The following is a 22,547-nucleotide window of genomic DNA, read 5'->3' on the forward strand; positions in this document are numbered from 1 at the left end:
AACTGATAAAACAGAAATTCCGTTCTATGGCATCCTACTGACACCTCCAGGAATCAGCAGCAGCGTTGGAGCCCTTGCTTAGATCCATCTCACAGACCTCTGCCACTTGAGCTGACAGAGTAACTCAGAGTAGTAGTAGGCTGTCATCCTGTATGTGGAACAACAGTAGAGCGGGAGGGGACATTTTACCAGTAAATTTCACAGTTATTTATTGATAGCAGAGAAATAGTGAGATTCAGGAATCTTGGGTTCCATTCCAGGTTCTAGAGAGAGTGGGCTCCGTAGGCACAGACTCGTCTAACCATTCCCTCCAAGAGTATGTCTACACTGCAATTAGACACCCACAGCTGGCCCATGCCAGTTGACTCAGGCTCGCAGGGGTCAGGCTGCTGGGCTGTTTAATTGCAGTGTAGATGATCAGGCTTGGGCTGCAGCCTGAGTTCTGGGACCCTCTCCCCTTGCAGGATCCTAGAGCCCAGGCTCCAGCCCAAGCCCAAAATCTCTACACTGCAATTAACAGCCCTGCAGCCCAAGCCCTGCGTCAGCTGGCAAGGGCCAGCTGCAGGTTTTTAACTGTAGTGTAGCCATGCCCCAAGTTTGACCCACTTTTCCTGGTTCCTTCCAACCTATCCCTGTCCAGTCCTGTCTCTTTCCTACCCCTGGCCCCTTGACCCAGTCCCATTCTCCTCACTAACTAGTGCCAGTCTCTACCCAGGCCAAATTTGGGCAGATTTGCAAAGAGACAGCAAACAGCACATCCCTGACACAAAGACTACTCCCTGCCAAATGTCAAGTCCCGGCTCCAAAGCATGGGGGCACAAAAGCTTTTCAAAAACAAAGTAACCAGAATTTTTTAAACAGAGTAAAACACTGTATATTTCCCTAGCCTTGTTCTTAGAAAGAGCAAAAATATTTTTGCTGAAATTTTCCAAAAGCATTCAGCCTGAGGAAGACACTGAGCATGGGCAATATCATTCATTCCAAATGGTTAAAATCTGGCACAGTTATAAACAACTTGCAAACAGGGTCTCATAAATGGGAAATGTCAGGCATCCTTTTGATTCCAGTTAAGATCCATCATATTTTTGCTGCTTGGGGGGAGCTTCATTGCAGGAGGTGAGAGGAAAAGGGAACATTCTTGCACATGTGGTGGTTGAGTCCAGGAATTATTAAAGAGATTCATCTTATGACAAAACACCAGCCTTCTAGAGATCCCCTGAGCTCATTACTTAATGCTCCAGTAAAGGATCTGCATTTTAAACAGAATGACAAATTTACTTCTTTTTATTGTTGGCAGCAAGACTTGATATTGCACATTACTGGAATAATGTGATTACTCCTCCTATGGAATTGTGGTATAGTAAAAGGTGGACTGTCTTTGTAAAGGAAAAGCTTTCACACCAAGTATGTACACAAAAGAGAAGGGCCAAAAAAGAGGATAGATATTTTAAAATTTGGTAACCTCTTTTAGTGTACTCAGAGAAGTAGGGCTCCCCTGACAGCAATCCAGCATCTGTAGGCAAGTTCTTTGAAATATTAACCTGATCCTGAATAAGGAATAAGTAATGTACAGTGTAGTATGTTCATGTTTTATCCAAACTTTGCCTTAATAAAAAAGTTACTAAAAAATAGTATGTGGTGCTACCGGCACACCTATAATGCATGAACACACACACACACACTCAACCCTCTCCCTCACACCCAATAATTGCACATTTGCTATTGTTCAGCCTAGCCTTGCTGAACATCTCTATTTTCGGTGTCTGTGGTAAAAACACACAGTGCCCAAATTTTAGAACTGTGCACAATTTTCTGTTTAACTGGAGCATACAGTCACTGAGACGGCATGCACGATCTATTCATCTGCATATGCAATGCATCAAGCACTTATGCATCTAACTGACCACTTGTGCATCTATGCACTTATGCATCTAACTAACCATTTGTGTGTTCAAATACCTGAGTTGCAGGAATAACTAGGATAATGGCACTTGAAAATTAGGCATGAATTTACAAAATCACTTTTGCACCTGTACATACAGGCATGCAGTTTTAAAAATTGAGGTCCTCAATGACTGATCATTTATAAAATTCCCAACTTGAATGCATATCCATACATTTACAGTTAATATACAGAACAAATGTGCAGGGGGGAATAATATCTATTGGTCCTCCTTTACAAGAGTGAAGAAGGAATTGCAAAGTATATGTTCAGCTGTTTAAGTATTCAGAGCCACAGGTCTGGCAAATCTCAAACCTGTGTGTTTTTCACATCTATCTTTGTGCATGCAACTGAGTGTGTGGTGCAAATATGACCACATGTCCATTTAGCACACACAGAGCAACTAGGTAGCCAAATGCCCAGTTTATATGTACAAATAGGTTTTTGTGCCCACAAAATGGTTGGATGTCCACTTTTATGGGTACAATCAGTTGTGTGCACATGAAAAGAAGATACTAAATGAAGGCCAGAGCTGAAAATTTGGACCTGGGTAACTTTTTGTAACAGTGGTGATTGGTTTGCTGTTCCAAAAGATGGATGAAGCAATAAAGAATCAAGGCCAGTCTCCTCACCTGACAGGCACTGTAATTTTTGTAGGAGTATTTTATTGCCTTATGTATGTTTTATTCTTACATGTTGTCAACTTACAGCGGCTTAGATTTAATTTTACAAGTTCAGCAGAAAGGGCTGAATGGAAACACTCTTAGCTTTGATGAAAAACCCCCCCAAAACTCTTATGGTCTAGCTTTAGCTGTTTCTGGAACTTAATACCAATCTCTTATCCTGCCTGTCCCAGTGACTGATAAAGTCCAAGCTGCCTTTTTTATACCTCTAGATTTTTACTTCTGATGAAGAAATACTTGTCAGACTGGAGGGGAGTCATTTGAGGATTTTAAGAAACCTGTCACATTTCACAGAGGAAAAATATTTAAATAACAAAAACATAATAAAATATGAAATTCTTCTCTTTTCTGCTGAAACAATAAAAATAGCTCAAAGAGCTATTTGACTCTACGCATTTCCCAAGAGGAACTGCTGCCTCACAGACGAGGCAGAAGGCTTGTCATCTGTTACATTCGTTTCCGTCCTATATCTTTAAAAACCCAAGAAAGTTATGTTTAATCCAGCACTGCAGATCTTCAAAGCCTTACTACGCAAACAAGGGAAAGGATCGAACACCCAAACATATATATATATACACACACAGAGGTAAGCAAGCTATGCAGCTCACCAATTCCTTTCTCCCTGCTCCTCTTGCCCAGGCCTCATTTCCTTTTGATTTAGCATTTCTTGGTGTTTACGCATTAAACTGTGGCAGAGGATCCTTAGGATAGGTTTTGCTCACCCTGCTTTTAGTTAGATAAAGATCTTTATCCATAAACTGACACGTCAGGTTGGGATTAAAAGGTGTAGCCACTTTTAAGAAGTTATCAACGGCTACTGGATTCCTGAAGCTGCAGCAGGGCACTCCTTTAGACTCAGCACCAAAGGGTTAAATTGTGATTATGAGGAGATCAGAAATTGCCAAAATTAATATTCCAGCTGTTCTGTTATGAAGTTCATAGTATTATGGAGTAGAAATCCAACTTAAGCTATAGGGAAATGGTATTTCACCGGACAATTGTGATAAAAATCAAGAGGTGCCTCACTTAATTTTGAGAAACTAATTACCTGGCTGTACTATTATTTTTTAAACACAGTCTCAGTCACATATTTGTAAATAGAGTTAGTAAAATGTGAAATCTCCCTTAAGCAGGGTGTGCTCCTTACAAGCGTTTAAAAGGGAATTGTGGGGGCTGGTTTTGTTGGTTGGTTTGCTTAAACAATATAAGACTTTCAAAACTACTTTGGGTTATCAAATCCATGAAAGCAAAAGATTTTCTTAAATAGATCAAAGCTGGCATTGCAGCATTACCTGGATTTAAAGCTCCAAGGTTGTAAGTCTTTTCCCAGTATTCAAATCAGCTGGAAATTGAAACAAATGGCTTTTGTTTGTATTTTTTGCTTTCACTATAGTTTAGAAGAAAGGTTTTCATGCCCTTGTTTTTTTGTCATATGGTTGTCACATTAGCTGTGTTTAGATCTCTCTCTCTCTCTCTCTGATCGATCTAGGATTTCATTAAGAAAACAGGACCAGCATTTAGACCATCATATTTCAGAATGGATAAGATGAGTTTTAAGCAGCTCTGTCATCCCACGCTGGTCACTTTTCATTATGCAGGGCTTTTGGATTATTGTAGCTATTTTAGAAAAAAGGAAATAAAAGTGTTATGCTTTATCTACATCTGGGCATGTGTAGATACCTAAATAATTTCTTGTTCAAAAATTCAAGACTTGACCAGAATTGATGCCTTCAGTATCTTTGAATTAATAATCTGTATTGCAAGCTACTTGAAAGGAAACTGATACCTTCTCTAGATTCTGAAGCAAAAAGTTATTAAAAGCAAAACCAATCCAACCTCACTCAGCCTTTAATAAGTTTACTGAAAGAAAGCAATATCAGTTCAATTTTTACCATGCCAAATGAGACATTTTCCTAATGGGGTTATTAAGGCTGGTCACATTTTAAGATATCAAAGAATATTCTGTCCAAGTTCTATGCTTACATATGTATAATTTCCATTATATATTATTTTTATGTAAAAGGCACTCTAACATGAGGTTAGAGATAGACAGAATAAATCCATTAGATAATTTCTATTTGTTTGCCAACTCCAATGCTTTGCCTACTTTAGTTTTAAATTGCTTTTGTGCTGGGCTTCCAACGTTCACCTGCAAAGTAAGTTCTTAAGTCTAATAGAGTAGATCTCACCTTCTTTTTTGGGGTGGGGGATGGAGAAAGGGGACAGGGAAGGTCTGAGTGTACAATAATAAGAAAATTGACACCTATTAACAGTACATCCCACTCCCCAGATTAGTATTCAGGGCACCATACAATCAGAATTATTTTCTTAAAATTTCACATTTAATCAGTGGATTTCCACATAGAAGGAAGGGGAAAAGAAAAGTTCTAATTATGGGGTGAATTATGGGCATAATTAGAGATGGTTCCAAACAACAAAGTTTGGATCTGGATTTCCCCAACAGTGCAAAGGATTTTGGATCTGGAATTCCTGTTAGGTCCTTTGATTGGCCATACTGGGGGATGGGGAGGAAATATTTGCAGTTGTGCAAAGAGGGGATGGGTGGGACCGAGATGGATGATAGGTGAGAGCCACTTCCAAACAACAGGGGTTGCCACAGCAAAGGGATAACTACCTGCCAACCTAAGACATGATGGTGGTATCCCCCCAAAAGTGAGCTCTGAGCTGTGTCAGAGTACAGATAAGCACAATTTGTAGTTTTGTATTCATTTTACATCTTAAAACAATAAGCTCTTATGGATGGATGCATGAATTCATGCACAAAGTAAAAGAGCAGTGATAGGCCAAAAAAAAAAAGAACCTCTAATCCACGCCCTTCAAATTCTCACATCAGAACCCAGCCATAAAGTACCAATTCTAGTCAAATCCATAACAGAAAGGATCCATTTTCCAAATGGGATGTAGCTAAAAATTTCTGGAGATAACTTCTTAAAATCAACTTATACCATTCAAGATGGCAAAAGTCTTGTGAGCTCAGCATTTGTAATCTCACATGATTTCAATACCAAATTCAAACCCTAGCCCTGAACCTAAATCAAAAACCCTAACCTAAAACTAACCTGGATCAAGCCATCACCTACTTGGGCCATCTCTATTCAAGAGCTTTTGGCAGTAATATTTTGTATAATAAAGCACGAAGTGAGAGTGGCAAGGACTCACCACACTCTTTCATAAATGCATTAGTATTAATCAGGTTAAGACAGAATGGCATTATGGGAACTGTAGGGCGTGAAAAAAGTTTTCCAGGAAACTCAGGATTTTCTGCTGACCCTAAAGCAGGATGAAGTGGGGATAACTTTATATTCTAGCTTTACATTTAGAACCATGACAACTAATCAGTTGTTTTTAAATATTTATGTTTTTGTCCTTTATTTAGTGAAAACATAACCATCATGAAGATCCCCACTGCTGCAGGATTTGTTACATTAATGCTGTTCTGTTTAGTCAATGCGGAAATCTGCCCTCTGCCCTGCATCTGTAAGCCACTCGGAGAAATGAAGGGCTGGCTGGTAGACTGCAGCTCAAAGGGACTGAAGGAAGTGCCTTCCCTGTCTGTCAGCACCAGGAAACTTTATCTACAAAATAACAGTATGACCACAGTTCGTATTGGAGCATTTGACAGCTTACATAGCTTAGAGGAAGTGAATGTGTCCGACAATCCCTGGAATTGTGACTGTGACATTCTGTATCTCAAACTCTGGCTGGAGGACTTCTCCGAATCGTCTATTGCCAATGTCATCTGTGCAAGCCCAGCTCCCAGCGCGGGGAAGCCTTTGAGCCAGTTGAGTGGGAATGAGCTGGACAGCTGTAGGAAATCCCTCCCAATTAAATGCCTCGATTTCTTTTGGCGAGACCTCGCTTTGATCACTTTTGTAATACTTGTACTTATTTTAACATCATGTGCCCTGAGGTTTTCCAAAAAGCTAGCCTACCAGGTTACCACAAGAGATTATTATTCTGCTGTCCCGTTGCTGCAGAAGCATAACCTAGAAAATTACATGTCACAATGAGATGTTGCTGTCACCAGTAGCTCTTCACAGAAATGCCAAACTAACCTAATACAAAGGATACCCTTCTTAGCTTCTACTGCCTATGCAAGTGTAAGCGTACTCGAGATGGGTCCCAGGCCACAAAGTTTGTGGGGAGAAGTTTGTATGAAGATCCAGTATTCAGATCCAAGGTTTTGGTTGGAGGCCACCTCTAAAATGCACTTAAATTTATTTACTGGCAAGTCAGAATAAGTTATTTTAAGCTTACATTCTCTAAATGTCTAAGGCAAGTAGTTAGGAAATTTTACTTGTCCCATCTTGTGGTTTTTGAAGAATTAATTTCGCATTTTTACCAATGAACTCCCAGCTCTTCTAGGAAAAGGCTATTTACAGTCTACTGCCAGCTAGTTTCTGGTGGATTTTGATTGCACTATTGTTACAAATTTAGACTCTGATCCTACATCATGCATGTGGAGTCCTATTGACTTCAACAGGTGCAAACTTGCACTTGCAGAGGAGAGGGCTGAATTTGGCAGCATGCAGAGGTTCCCTTGGCAGCAGAACCAGTGTGGCTACTGGGGCCAGCCCTTGGATTTATCCCTTAATAAGCATGATTTTAAGCTTCCTGACAATTAATGTGCATCCATGAAGGAGTCCTTTTATATACTACTGAATTTCCTAGAAACCACCTGAGAAAAATTGTACTCCATGTGTGATAATTAAATAAAAGGTGTTTCTTGTGCATTCACATTTGTCCAGTCTGTTGCATAATTACACGGGACAACCAAAGATAGTGGTTAAACATCCTGCAAAATTCCTGGGTTGGTTTTCTGGGGGGCCACAAATTACTAGGATTTTTGCACAAACCATTAAAAGATCTCTTTCTCTCTGGGGAGTAAAATATCTCCTCACAGGAAAATTACAGGGGCAGCTAAAGCTTCTATCTTCTCCCCAACCTGAACTACTTATAAGGGCCCCAGCCATGAGACTTTATGCTGTGATCTTCTCAGATCAGTCCCATTAGGCAGGGCCAATACTTAGATTGGAGAACTCTGAATAACTTCTAGAAGAAACACAATATGTGGCACGCCTCACACACAGTTCCTGCTAACCCAAAGCCCTAGCATGGGGCTGGAGGAGGTTCTCTGCTTCTAGAGCTTCCCTTTTTTGGACGCAACATAGCACTGATGTCACTATTGCATGATTGCCTGGCCCTTTTTGAAAGAGCCGAAGGAAGTTTTTTGCAGGTACCTGTGCAAGTTACTTGTTAAAATGCCTCAGGTTCCTGGCTGAAGCTGGTTGCTGTTCAGCTTCCATGATACAAGTAAGCTTGCTATGACTGTGTATCGTAACTATGCTAAGAAGAGCGAGGCCTCCAGCCACAAACAGACACACAGCAATGCTAGTAGAAGGATAAGGGGCCATTACCTGTCCAAGTACGCTACTGATGAGCCACATTGATTTAGGAGCTTGGAGCTGAGCTGCACCACCTGCAGCAGCCTCCCTCTCTTTCCCAACCTCCCTGTCCACTCAGCCCAGAATTTGCAACCAGGGGCCTCCCTACAAGTCAGGTGGGGAAGACATCCTGATTAACTGACTCTCCTCCCTCCCCAGGCCTCAAGGGGGCCAGTCCTCAATCAATTACTTCATCTCCCAGGACTCACGAAGCCTACTTCTTACCTGACCCTGAACATAGGCTGCAGAGGACACAGCACCCCTCACCTGAGACACATAAGATCTACCCCTCCAGGCCACAGGAGATCCTCTTTTCAACCAGCTGCCCTCCTTCAGGTCAGAAGGGACTCAAACTCCAACCCCTCAGGCCACAAGTTACCTACTGTCCTTCCAAACCCCTTCCCATAAAAATCAAAAAAGTGACCTGCTCCTCCCCTGCCAAAAAGTAGCCACTCCGCACTCAATCATCACAGATCCAGAGGCCACATGATGACATCACCTCTTCCCGCTCCATCTGCCACCAATTCTAACTCAAGGAAGAACACACAAGGTACAGGAGCTGCTGAGAGGAGTGTCCAGGAGGTGGAGAGAGAAGCACAGTGGGTGTGAGTGACTATCCAATGGCACAGGGACTTAAACTGAAGGCAGGGAAAGCAAGGTGCTTTATGGTGGGAGGGAGGGGAGCAAAAGCGAAACCACAGCAGAGTGGTTTTTAGGAAGCCTCCTCACAATTTTGGCAGCACATTTCTGAAGTAGGTGCATGCTAACCCTGGTGGTCTGGCCAAATTCCAACAGTGTCAATCACCTTACACCCAGCTAACTTTCCCCTGCCCTTTCAATTCTGTATTGTATTCCTCACTGCTTTTCCTCAGTGCAACATACTGTTTGATGTTACACAACTCTTCCAGCTGCAATGAGGAGACTACAATCAATGGTGCCCTTATCTACCCAGCCAGCATGGTGCATGACTTATAGAGGCTTGACCATTCTCAAGTGAAAAACCAGGGCCAAATTCTGGCTCCAGATTTATGTGCACTTTTCAGTGAGAGCTGCACACACAAATCCAAGATTAGAATTTGGCTGTCATTGTTAAATCGGGCACACACATGTTACCTCTACAAGAGAGAATCTCAAGGAAACAGACACCAGTATTATGCTTATGTAGCTCAAGGACTGTTTTCTCTGCACCTTAAAATTCAGCTGCCATTTTGTGAGGGAGTGTTAATGCAGCCCATTACAGAGGACGCATTCTCTCATGGAGACTTCCCTGTTGCCTTGTATCCTTTATCTAAAATATAAATCATTCAGACTGAAGCACATGATTGCTTTTGTGCATGGAAAGGCAAATATGTATTTTTGTACTAGCTGTAAAAAATGGTTACAATCTGTACTACGAAACCTCACTACGATGAATGGGTGAAATAGAATGTAGAACGTGGCTCCTTACATACAAATCTGCAAACAGTTATGGAACAGGGAAGTTGTACTAGATTCAACTATCATATAGTCCCATGCATAACTGGGAAGCTTACCTGTTACTCTCAACTAGCGCACCTCACCGTTGTAGGATTTTGTTTGTTAGAACATACACAGGAATGACCCAGTGACAAATAGGGTAGCTTCTACTTTGAGTCCGTAGAAGAGTGCATGCTGAATAAAGAGCACTGTAGATAAAAAATTATCAACATACTATACAGTTTGCAAAAGGGTTGCTTCAGGAAGATGTGTTTCCTGGTCTCTGGTATTCTGAGCCCAATAGTAAATGAGGAAAAGGGGAGAATCATTTCCAATGCAGCATTTCCGTTCCACAAGGCAGAGTTCTATTTATCACTTCTGAACCATTTGGCTTTTATCCGGAGAAACCCTGGAAAAGGGGCAGCTGATCTGAATGGTTATCTAGGTTGGAGAGTACTGTTAAATGCTTACCTGACCAGGTCACTGCTGTCTATGTAAGTCATGTTCTCTAGCCAGCTTTCCCCACAGCCAATCAAATCTGTCAGTTACAGCCAATTCACAACAGACAGAAGCAAAAAATAAATAAATGCTACACCGGCCACCTACAATGAAACACAACAGATCCCAAAGCAGATTGTGAAAGGCCCAAAAGACAACAATGCCCTATTCCACCATCTCATACTTTCCAGCATGCAAAGTAGTGAATATATATATGCACTTTCGTATTTCTCTAGGAATCACAGTAAGTGATGTACTATTTAAAAAGGAATTTGCACTTTGTGATTTAAGCTTAATGACCACATACTTTTCCCTGTATCTAAATAAAGGGGGAATAACTTAAGATCGTGAATGAGTTGGAAAGACACCACCAGAGAAGGATGAGTCAGTATTTGTTCAAAGATAAGTGTCTAATCCATCTGTAAGTATCCAGTCTATTTATAACAAGAAATCCCTGATCCAGCAGCCCTTCTACATGTTTACTGCTTATCAAAAGTCAGCAGCATCTGAAAGGACTGGACATTTTGGATTAGATAACAGTTGCTGGTATTAATAAAGAAGATTATCTAACACCTAATCTTGTTGTACAGAAATACTGGAATGCAGCCACTGCTAGTGTGGATGGCACCAACCAGCCAGTACACAGCCTGTTCCTATAACACTTATGTGAATAGTCTCATTAAAATCAACACCTGCTCACATGAGTAAATGCTGAAGGATTGGACATCAAACTTTATTATTGTTATTCTATTGCTTACAGGTAAGGAAACTAAATAATTTATTCCCTGTCTCACAGATGTGTCCCTAGGACTTAATATTTGTAGTTACTTGAAATCCTAAGACAAGCAGTACTATAGAAATGAAAAACTTTTGTATCGTATTAAAAAGAGAGGCAAGTTCATATTCACAAAAGGATCATAAAATAAGCATTGGTGAACTTCAGAAAAGACAAAACCTTCAGTGAGGGGAAAGTACACTACAAAGTATAATTGCTGGGATTCTGAGTAATTAAGAGGTTTGAGATTTGGGTTTAGATTTAACAAGACAAATGGCCTTACACAATATTAAAGCAGAGGGCAGTAAAAAATTATTGATCATACTAAATATGTTCATAAGAAACAATTGTTCCCTGAGCTACAGTAAGCTGAGAGTATGTTTATGTAACTGACAATTAAAATGCTGTAGTGGAAAATATTTTGTAGGCTTCACCTGAATAGAAATATCTGCTAAATAAACAAGCAGCCAAAAACATCCTCTTCTCTTAAATAACTGACTTGCTTACAATGCTCATAAATCATATGCACGCAGAGTAATTTAACATGAATACCTTTAATTTACTTTAATGTTTTCATTTATTATGTGACATATAATTAGGTCCATGAAAGACTCACTTTTAATTTCATGCATCATAAGGTTTTGTTGCTTATTTCACCCACCAGAAGCTGGCTTCTGATGTATGTGGATTTTTGTTGTTATTTCGGTAACAGGACATACCATCAAATGTGAAAAGTCTTCAGAACAAAGGAGCAAATTCCAACTAGTGTAATAGAGCCCTCCCACTCAAAACAGATGCAACACAGAATCATAGGGCTGGAAGGGACAGCAACAAGTCATCTAGTCCAGCACCCCCTGTGCTGAGACAGGATCAAGTAAACCTAGACCATCCCTGACAGGTGTTTGTCTGACATGTTCTTAAAAACCTCCAGTGACAGAGATTCCACAACCTCCCTTGGAAGCTTGTTCCAGTGCTTAACAATCTTAATAGTTAGAAAGATTTTCCTAATATTAATCTGCAACAAGCAATATTTAGGTTAAGACTGTTACTTCTTGTCCTACCTTCAGAGGACATGGAGAACAACTGCTCACCTTTATAACAGCCCTTAATATATTTGAAGTCTGTAACAATCTAATGCCTAATATTAGCACTTAATATATAGAGGCTGCAAACATACAGGTATTTGTTCAATGACAATAGAACCCAGGACCTCAGCACTAAAAAATCCCCAAAAAAACCAAAAGGCTTCTGCCACCACTTTTGCTGAATAAGAATTCCTTTATCTGTAGGCAGCAGGCTACTAGTATAATCAAATATGAATGGGTGTTTCATATTGCCCTCTGGTGGATCGAGAGGGAGGGAGGCAGAGAGACAGACCATGCTAGTGTATTATACATGTAGGTGCTACAGAAGCAGCATTAACATATATATGTATTATGGCTCAAACCAGATATCCCTTTCACTTATCCTGGGCATGATTCACCAATGCCTTGCATCTTGTGTCATTTACATCAGTGCGAAGTGAATGGTAGGATTTTATTCCCCATTTTCACAGCTATAAATAACTACACAAGTTAAAAGAACAGGAGAGAATCAGACCCTTTATTCCTAATAAAAAGGAGGACTCAAACTAAGCTACCAGTTTCTGGGACAAGCAAACTTTGGCATATTTTTTTTCCAGTTAGCTCTTTGCATGGTTCCACAGTCCATGTAACACCTGATTAGGCAGAGTTCTATTAAGTCACAGAAGGAGATGTTCACACGGGGCTGGGGCTCTGCATTCAAACCCGTTTTTGTTTTAAAGAAAAGATATGTGTATAGTACCATAGTGAGGTGCAAAGTGGACTGGGAGGTGGAGAGTTCAAGCACACAAGATCCTCTCTCTCGAGGGCCAGCAGACAGATTATTTTGCAGTATAACCGTATGAGGGTTTGAGAGCACAAGGCTTAACTTTGTTCCTACATAAGGGCAGCAGGTTGAAGAGGTTTAGGATCCTCTCTTTACACGGTTGGTTGTACTGCTTGGAGGGAAATTTCTCCTCCATCTGAAGGGATTTATTCTTGATATCAAGCCTATGGCCTTTAATATTCTTCCTTGGCTGATTTACTAGTCTGGCCCTGAACAACATGGGAGTTACAATTCCTGCAGATGTACCTTGAGCACTAAATACATATATATAAATAATGTGCACTTTCATCTGTGTAACTCAGAGCATTTCAATCATCATTGAGCCTCACAACACCTCAGAGATAGGGTAACACTAGTCCCATTTTGTAGATGAGAAGCTGAGGCATATAGAGATTAAGAGCCTTCAAGCGAGTACTTCATCTTCCATTTAGTGACCTAAATTGAGACATTTTCCACACTTGTAGAAATCAGGCTTAAGGGGCGTACCCAATGTTATGTTGGATCAATTAAAGAAGTTCTGTATTAAAATCACAAATAAGTTTGATTCCTCATAGTTTAAATTCCAGGGTATTACTAATTAAGAGGTCTCTTGGTTTTTGATCTCTTATTTTTACTGTTTCTCTCCCTCTCTGTGTGAAACTTGCAAGTTGCTAATTGTGTTAGTACATCCTGAGACAGAATCTGTTCTCAAAGCAATACTTTGTAACAACAACTACTCACACAGAGAGAGACTCAACGCGATACTTTGTAACAACAGAAACAGCACACAGAGACTCCCCGCTCTTTTGTTGTATTCATCTTGCTTTGTTAACAATTGGGATTAAAATAGAGATAGAGGATGTATGTGGATGGATGCTTGGTGTGGATAATAACTGAATGATCAGGGAGGTGCCAGCCTAAAAATCCAGTGTTGATCAGCCAAAGAAGGCGTCAAGTGGAAACAACCAGAGGACCCCGGAGGGCAGACTGGAATCCACCCAGCAGCCTCAAGAATGGGAGAACCAAAGAACAAGATAACATCTGGCAGCACGGAGCCGGCAGGAATGTGCCATCTGCTGATTGATTCAGCAACAGCATGATGAAGCAATTCACATAGACTGGCATAGGAATAAATTCCTATAAAAATGGACTCTAGAAACTAAGAACTTTGGGATCTGATTCTGCCGACCAACTTCCAGGAGCATCAGATGAGCTGACAAGGCCCTGCTCCCTCCTCATGCCTAGGCCACCTGGCCAGTGGCTTGGCACGAGCAACTCTAAGGCTGGTATCTATGATAACAACCTTGCAGAACCTCTGTGTGTGTGTATGACTGAATGCGTGAATAAATATGAAATTGAATGGAGTGTTATAGCTATAACTAACTGCTTACTATGATTCTTTCTGTATTCACAATCAGTGTGGCATTTTGCCTTATTCCCTTTAATAAGATCCTGCTGGTTTTTGTTTTATTGGTATAACACCAATGCCACTCAGAAGTCAATGGCAGAGTCTGGAATAGACCCCAGGAGTTCGGACTCCCAGCTCCTAATAACATAGTAATGTATTCTACTGGCTAAGAAAGCAATTAGAATACCTCTCTTCTACCTACAAAATATTCACTGAAGGCCCAATCCTGCAGCATCAAGAGCACTCACCTCCTTGCAGAATCGGGCCTTTTACACACACACACACACACACACACACACACACACACACACACACACACACACACACACACACACACACACAAATATTCCAGAATTCAGAGTACAGAATATTTACATCTGTGTTGCTTAAAGGAAGTTATCTATTTATACAATTCAGTCATTGAACTGTAATGCACAGGGATTTAGTCCTGCTTTAAGTGAGAGGTTGAGATTTTCAAGTCACTAGCAGCACGTCCAAAACATGTGCTAATTTAGTACTCTTAGCAGTTGCTGAATTGATGGCCCTGGATACTGAAGTCCACCATATATCACAGAACACATACAGTGCAAGCTTCCCCTCTCTGCTCTACTAATGTGCCTCAACCTGACTTGGAGGGGGTGCTTTAATAAATAATTGGGCCTACAAATGTATCCTAATTGTGATCTTAACTGTAAGGAGGGAGTGAAAGTTCATAACGTCACAATAATCTTATAACCATAAATGCTGATGGGAAAAGGTACAAGACTGAATTAGTACAAATGGAAAGGCCTACTGAAGTAATTCAAAGACTGTGCTAATTTTATGACTGGTAAACAAGAAAAGTGTGGGACTGGAAATCAACCAACCAGAATTGGTGTGTCAGAAATTAGGCCTAATTGGTGAACCAAATAAATAATGAGGAGAGGGGTTATTCCACCCATCACTCCCTTTTGGGGTAAGGTGACCAGGTGTCTAGTTTTCGACCGGAACACCCAGTCGAAAAGGCATCCTGGCAGCTCCGGTCAGCACCACCAACCGGGCCTTTAAAAGTCCGGTCGGTGGTGCTGCAGAGCTAAGGCAGGCTAGTCCCTACCTGTCCTGGCACCGCACTGTGCCCCGGAAGTGGCCAGCAGGTCCAGCTCCTAGGTGGGAGGGCCACGGAGCTCCACGCGCTGCCCCTGCCTCGAACACCAGCTTTGCACTCCCATTGGCCGGGAACCACAGCCAATGGGAGCTGTGGGGGCGGTGCCTGCGAGTGAGAGCAGCGTGCAGCGCTGCCTGCCATGCTTCCACCTAGGAGCCACACCCTGCTGGCCGCTTCCAGGGCACAGTGCGGAGTCAGGACAAGCAGGAAGCCTGCCTTAGCCCCCCAGCTGTGCCGCTGACTGGGAGCCACCAGAGGTAAGCCTGCCCCCCAACCCCTGACCCCAACCCTGAGCCCTCCCCCAAACTTGGAGCCCCTCCTGCACCCCAAACCTCTCATCCCCATTCCACCCCAGAACCTGCATCCCCAGATGGAGCCTTCACCTCTTCTGCACCCCAACCCTCTGCCCCAGCCCAGAGACGCCTCCCATATCATGAACTGCTGTGCCCCACCCCCCAGCCTGGAGCCCCCTCCTGCACCTCAAACCCCTCATCCTCAGCCCCACCCCAGAGCCTGCACCCCCAGATGGAGCCCTCACCCCCTCTGCACAGCCCAGAGCCCCCTCCCACACTCTGAACCCCTCTGCCCCATCCCCAACCTGGAGCCCCCTCCTGCACCCTGAACCCCTCATTTCTGGGCCCACCCCAGAGCCCACATCCCCAGTTAGAGCCCTCACCCCCTCCCACACCCCAAGCCCCTGCCCCAGCCCAGTGAAAGTGAGGGAGGGAGAATGAGCCACCAAGGGAGGGAAAATGTAGTGAGCAGGGGGCAAGGCCTCAGGGAAGGGGCAGGACTAGGGTGTTTGGTTTAGTGTGATTAGGAAGTTGGCAATCCTATTTTGGGGTCCTTAAAAAGGGAAGGATGGGGGGAGAGAGGGATTAAGAAACTGTCTGACAACCGCTGGGTGGACGATGGGTTAACCAGAAGGAGAGCTTTACCATCCTGGTTGCCACCCCCACTGTCTCCTCTGGGGCTATGGAATCCACAGTGATGTCTCTCAGGATCAGGAAAGTGAAGACCCAGAGGTGTCCTGACCACACCAAGTCAGAGAGAAGGGCACAGGTGACACCATCATTTCCACTGACTCTGGTTAAATCTTGAACACCCCCAAGGGTATAAGACTGTTTTTCCCCGCATCCTGCTTATTCCCTACCTTATTTCTACTCTCCTATCCTGTTCTTTTTATTATTATTTTTCTGTCTAATAATAGTCTGGTCTATCTAGCCAAGACTTCATCTTTTGCAACACTGCTGTAAGCCTGTGACCAAAGAGGCTGTTACAAACAATTCCCTAAACAGCCCCATGCTGGAACAAGTTTGTCAGATCTTGGAGTAGCTAATGAGACCATGTGCCATGTCTGTGTTTCTCCAGCAGTGAGGCTGTAAGGGGGAGTCAACAGAAAAGACAGAAGCTGCATTTTCTATCTTTGCTGTTCTTTTCTCTCCTCTCGTGTGTGTTTGTCTTGCTTTGTATTTTTGGAAATGGGATCGGACTTCAGCAACAGTTCCAGCCCACCTCAACTAAACTTTCTAGTTTTCCCTCCAGACAAAAAGGACAGTTATTACCATCTTTAGTACCATCTCAGCATCAGTCAAAGAATTTCTTTCTAAAGTTTCTCTCCAGCTAAAGGTAAAGGGAACAAGGGAGATTGTTAAAATAAAAGCCTTATTCCCCTCCCCCTTCTTTTCTGTATCTTTAATAAAAGGTTTAAAAGATTTTTAATGGTGTTTGTGCCATGGTACTAAACAGGTTGAGCCTCTAGACACCAAACCCTGAACCTTGTTTCAGTCTGTTTAATGTTGAACAGTTAACAAGGTCATGTTAACACCTTTAACTCTTTGGGCCCATTTATTCCATCAAAATTAACACAACACAGCAGCCACTTGAGAATAGGTCTCTACTGTAATCAAAGGTGTGGCTCAAGTAGACATACTCAAGATATATTAAAGCTATCTAACTCAGGTTCTGGAGTGGTGGATCCACAACAGACTGGGCTACCCTTGCAAGTAATTACCCAGGGTTCCAGGTGGGTTTCTACAGCCCATGATGAAGAGGGCCCTGCTGCAGCTTCACTGCTCCAGGACCCAAGCTAGCTCAGGTATTTCTACTTGCGCTGCAATCACACCCCATGTTTACAGAATAAACATACCCTAAGATGGATAGGATAGGATAGGTTAGTCCCCATGCCCATTCAGATGCTGGCCTCTTTACTGGGACTATCAACAAAGATGTCAACTGGGATTAATCACAGTAAACACCTGTACTGAGTGAACGCCTCTACTGAGTCCAAAACAGCCACCACACAGTCACATCTTTCAAATACTTGTATTTTAAAATAAGGATAAAAATACTATTTGTCCAGCCCTCTTAAATTTCTCCAGCAACACCACTAAGGATAATGGGCCTGATCCTCTGTTGCTTTCTGTCTTGAGTAGCTATTTACACCAATGTAAAATGAATTCTGATAGTAGTATTATTGTCATTCACTTTGCTGAGATGTAAATTTTTACTCAAGGAGAATCAAATTTCAGCATCTTTTAGCATATTTCACCTCTCCCTTCCCTTTGTGTGTACACACTAATAATTGACAAAAAAATATCTAATAGTGGATTACCCACTGCCCATGCTGTGTGCACTTAATATTTGTCTCCTGATTTCATGGTGCTGTTTTCTCAAACAGTTCTTTACACTTGGTTACACTTTAATGGCAGTCTTATTCGCAGGGATCAGAGAAATTATGTGGCTACTGTATTTGCAATATAAAGTGAACTGGGTAAATTACTTTCTCTCATTATCTAATGAGCAATAATGCACATATTCTTATAATTTTAGGCTCTGAACTCTCACTGAATCTCAATTTTCCATTTTCAGTATGTTGCCTGTCCAGAATTATTGGTGCTTCTATTGCTAAAAGCTCCTGTCCAGGTTCCTGCCCCCATCACTGCCCATCTTCTTTTAGCCTTAAGTCACTTCTCTGAGCCACAAGATGGACTGTAGCTTTAGAGACTTCCTCTGTTACCCAGTGCAACACAAGAACGTTATCTGCAGCACAACCAACTAAAAGCAAAAGCAGCAGGAACATTTGACAGCCTTTGCATCCTGAAAAGGATCGATTTATCTAACAATGCACGCTACTGTGACTGTCAGATTCTCTACTTGAAAATGTGGTTAGAAGCCCAAACTGCAAGTATGCTTACCAGCAGGGTTATTTGTTTCACTCAGCTGTTGCTGAGAGAGTGAATTTACCTCTTGCTCCCGTCCTAGAAGACATTATTCTGACTTCTTGTTCAATTATGTGTTTCTCTTCATTATTGTTTTGCTATTGTTTATTTTACCAATCTATGGGGTCTTGATGACAAGAACCACCACATTTCAGACGGATGTTTACAGTGACAGCATGGAGCTCCCCTCTACATCACCTTCAATTTCTAATTAACTTAAGAATCACAGGGTGCTAAGCAATGCATCATGCTAGTGACTTATATATGCTAAAATACTGGGTGGGAAAGGACAACAAGAGCATGTGTTTCTGTAAATGATTCGTTAGTAAAGCATTTGACTGACAAGAACAGATGAGAATGGCACTTTGGTATTAGGAATCTAATCAAGAATGTGCACACTACACAAAAAGCATGACATACAATTGATCTTGCAAGCTCTAAACTAACTGGGGTGAAACCTTGACCCCACTGAAGTCATTTCACCCCAGGTGTAGTACTTACTATTTGATTTGGTACAAGTAGTCAATCTACTCCTAGTAATAAGGGTTAAAAATTTGAACTCTTAATTTCTATTGCACCCTTCATATTAACTGTATCTCAAAACTTTTTACAGAAAATTGAAGCTATTTGGTTAAAAATAATAATTTAAACCACAATTTTTACTTATGTTACAAAAGACCATAGATAGCTATTTTGAAATCTAGCTTAATCATCACTATATTTGTTTAGTTTTTGTATTTCTCTCCATTTGCACAGTAAAAATGGAGCAGCCAGTTTCACTTCTGCTTACAATAAGAATGTCAATTCCACTTTTAGATTCTGATGTATTAACACAACACCAAAAGATTTGAGTTTCAGCTTAGAAGCAGATCCAAACCAAATTCCCCGGATGGTATCTCAAGTCAGATCAGAGCTCACGGCTCATACATATCTCCACAATGAGCCGAATCTTAAGTTACTGTAATTTTGGAAACTTCATATTACAGTACAGTCCTCACCATTGGAAAGTCAACCTTCGTTAACAGTTATCACTGCAAATGGCTCAATGGCCTTAGAATAGGAAATAACTTCAGTATCTCAGATACCAAAATGTAACTGCTGATAAAATGCTATTTTTACAAGCATCCATTATATAAACATACATTTCAATGGCCTAATTGTCAGAGGTAAGGCCTGAAGTCCACATATTTTTCTACACACATTTCTGTGGTCTTCTCAAAATTACTATTGTACAAATGCCCAGTTTTCAAGCATAATCATGGTAATTATTCCCTACACAGTAGTGTGCAAATAAAAGTACACAAAAATGCTTGAGATCATTGGGGCTTAGGTTTATCAAAAATCAGATCCTTAATATTTTTAGTGTGTATATACTATAAAAATAGATCACAGTTCGTCATCAGTGCCCAGACAATGGGGCTTATAAATGGTTTTCAGAAAATCATTTTGGTGTCAAAAGCCTTCCTCTGCCCCACACCAATACATTCCAAGAGCTTCAGGAATCAGCGATCCATATAGTGACAGTGAGCATCCATATCGCTGGTGAGCATCCATATCGCTGGTGATCCATCAGGCCACAATAACCGTGCCATTTGGTTAGAAAAAGAGGAATTGCTCAGGACATTCTAAACTACTCAACACACACACACACACCAATCCCCCACTCCTCCCTAGCTATTGCTGCGCTGTCTCGCAAATTTTTGACACACTAAACATGTGCAAGTGAGAAAGCATACTGTGCATTTTCATCCACAAAGCAGGCACCTTGAGACACAAGATATACACTAAATGTGAGTAACAATAGGAAATGTACTGCTTGACCTAAACAATGCAGCAAAAAAGGTTTAATAATTGGATGTGAAACCAGCTGGAAAAGTACAATGAACAAATATGCTTGACACATTTATTCCAGTGCTTGATAAATTTAGCTGAGAGCATAACCGGGTTTTGCTTATGCTTCTGGAACATGTGTGATTATGGGTAAAATATAGGGCAGATAAACAATTTTGAAATATAACTAATTCAGAAATTATTGGAGATGTTAATACAGAGCAAATACAGCAAATTCTATTCACATGTATAGTTTCCTACTGTAGAATAGCTTCTCTTAATGAGAATCTTAAGTGACAGATTGGTCAGACCATATCAAATACCTTGTGAGAAAAATATAAAGACTAGAGAGAGAGAGCGTTAAGGCAGGGAGTGTGCAAGTGGAAGAGGGAGAACTTATTAGACATTTTAAAATGTTTAATTGAAGCTAGCTGACAAACATGTGCCAAACACATCAGCTTGATCACTTTGTTTTTATGTTGCATCACATCCCCACCCATCCCTTTCATCTCACATTCTTCAGCTACATTTTCTTCTGTTTAGCTTGTCAGATCTTTGGGGCAGGATCCTTGCCTTTATCTATGCTCTGAATAATGCAAAATACACTTCTGGGGTTATATAAACACACTTCTGGGGTTCTAGTGCAGAGCAGTGGGAGTTGGGAGTAGAGAACTGCATCTGCCAGTCTTTCATAAAGAAGCAAAGAAACCCACAAATGTAAAAATACAAGAAAAAAAAAAGACAGCTCTCTCTTTTTAAAAGACATATTAAGACTCTCAGGCAGTTTTCTCTTCATTCTCATCAAAAGTCTCAACTGGGAGATCTTGTCCCTAAGAATCTGTATCCCGTGTGGAACCTGTTGTGGCCCAATAGTTGCATAAAAGCATATTGACAGGTTTCAGAGTAGCAGCCATGTTAGTCTGTATCCACAAAAAGAACATATTCATTTTGGAATATGAACAAGAGGCTGCTAGGCAGCTCTCTAACTCCATTCTACAGGCCATTATCCTCTGATCCCACTGAGGATTATCAAAAGAAACTACACCATCTGCTCAAGAAACTCCCTGAAAAAGCACAGGAACAGATCTGTGCAGACACATGCCTAGAACCCCGACCAGGGGTATTCTATCTGCTTCCCAAGATCCATAAACCTGGAAATCCTGGATGCCCCATCATCTCAGGCATTGGCACCCTAACAGCAGGGTTGTCTGGCTATGTGCACTCTCTCCTCAGGCCCTATGCTACCAGCACTCCCAACTACCTTCGAGACACCACTGACTTCCTGAGGAAGCTACAATCCATCGGTGATCTTCCAGAAAACACCATCCTGGCCACTATGGATGTAGAAGCCCTCTACACCAACATTCCACACAAAGATGGACTACAAGCTATCAGGAACAGTATCCCTGATAATGTCACGGCAAACCTGGTGGCTGACCTTTGTGACTTTCTCCTCACCCACAACTATTTCACATTTGGGGACAGTATATACCTTCAAGTCAGCGGCACTGCTATGGGTACCCGCATGGCCCCACAATATGCCAACATTTTTGTGGCTGACTTAGAACAACGCTTCCTTAGCTCTCGTCCCCTAACGCCCCTACTCTACTTGCGCTACATTGATGACATCTTCATCATCTGGACCCATGGAAAAGAAACCCTTGAGGAATTCCACCATGATTTCAACAATTTCCATCCCACCATCAACCTCAGCCTAGACCAATCCACACAAGCGGTCCATTTTCTGGACACTACGGTGCTAATAAGCGATGGTCATATAAACACTACCCTGTACCGGAAACCTACTAACCGCTATGCTTACCTACATGCCTCCAGCTTCCATCCAGGACACACCACACGATCCATTGTCTACAGCCAAACTCTAGGATACCACCTCATTTGCTCCAATCCCTCAGACAGAGACGAACACCTACAAGATCGCTATCAATCATTCTTAAAACTACAATACCCACCTGCTGAAGTGAAAAAACAGATTGACAGAGCCAGAAGAGTACCCAGAAGTAACCTACTACAGGACAGGACCAACAAAGAAAATAACAGAATGCCACTAGCTGTCACCTTCAGCCCCCAACTAAAACCTCTCCAGCGCATCATCAAGGATCTGCAACCTATCCCATCCCATCCTATCCCATCACTCTCACAGATCTTGGGAGACAGATCAGTCCTCGCATACAGACAGCCCCCCAGCCTGAAGCAAATACTGTCCAGCAACCACACA

The 22,547-nt window shown here is 41.8% G+C and overlaps 1 protein-coding gene across 1 annotated transcript; it reads left to right on the forward strand.

Moving 5' to 3' along the window:
* Positions 1 to 3,108: 3,108 nt before the first annotated feature.
* Positions 3,109 to 7,336, forward strand: GP9 (glycoprotein IX platelet). Its single transcript, XM_073354860.1, has 2 exons — positions 3,109 to 3,211; positions 6,023 to 7,336. Exons 1-2 carry the CDS (start codon positions 3,117 to 3,119, stop codon positions 6,654 to 6,656), a joined length of 729 nt encoding a protein of 242 aa, XP_073210961.1. The 5' UTR covers positions 3,109 to 3,116; the 3' UTR covers positions 6,657 to 7,336.
* Positions 7,337 to 22,547: the final 15,211 nt, after the last annotated feature.

This window comes from Lepidochelys kempii, chromosome 7 (assembly GCF_965140285.1).
Source record: "Lepidochelys kempii isolate rLepKem1 chromosome 7, rLepKem1.hap1, whole genome shotgun sequence".
NCBI classification, from domain to species: domain Eukaryota; kingdom Metazoa; phylum Chordata; order Testudines; family Cheloniidae; genus Lepidochelys; species Lepidochelys kempii.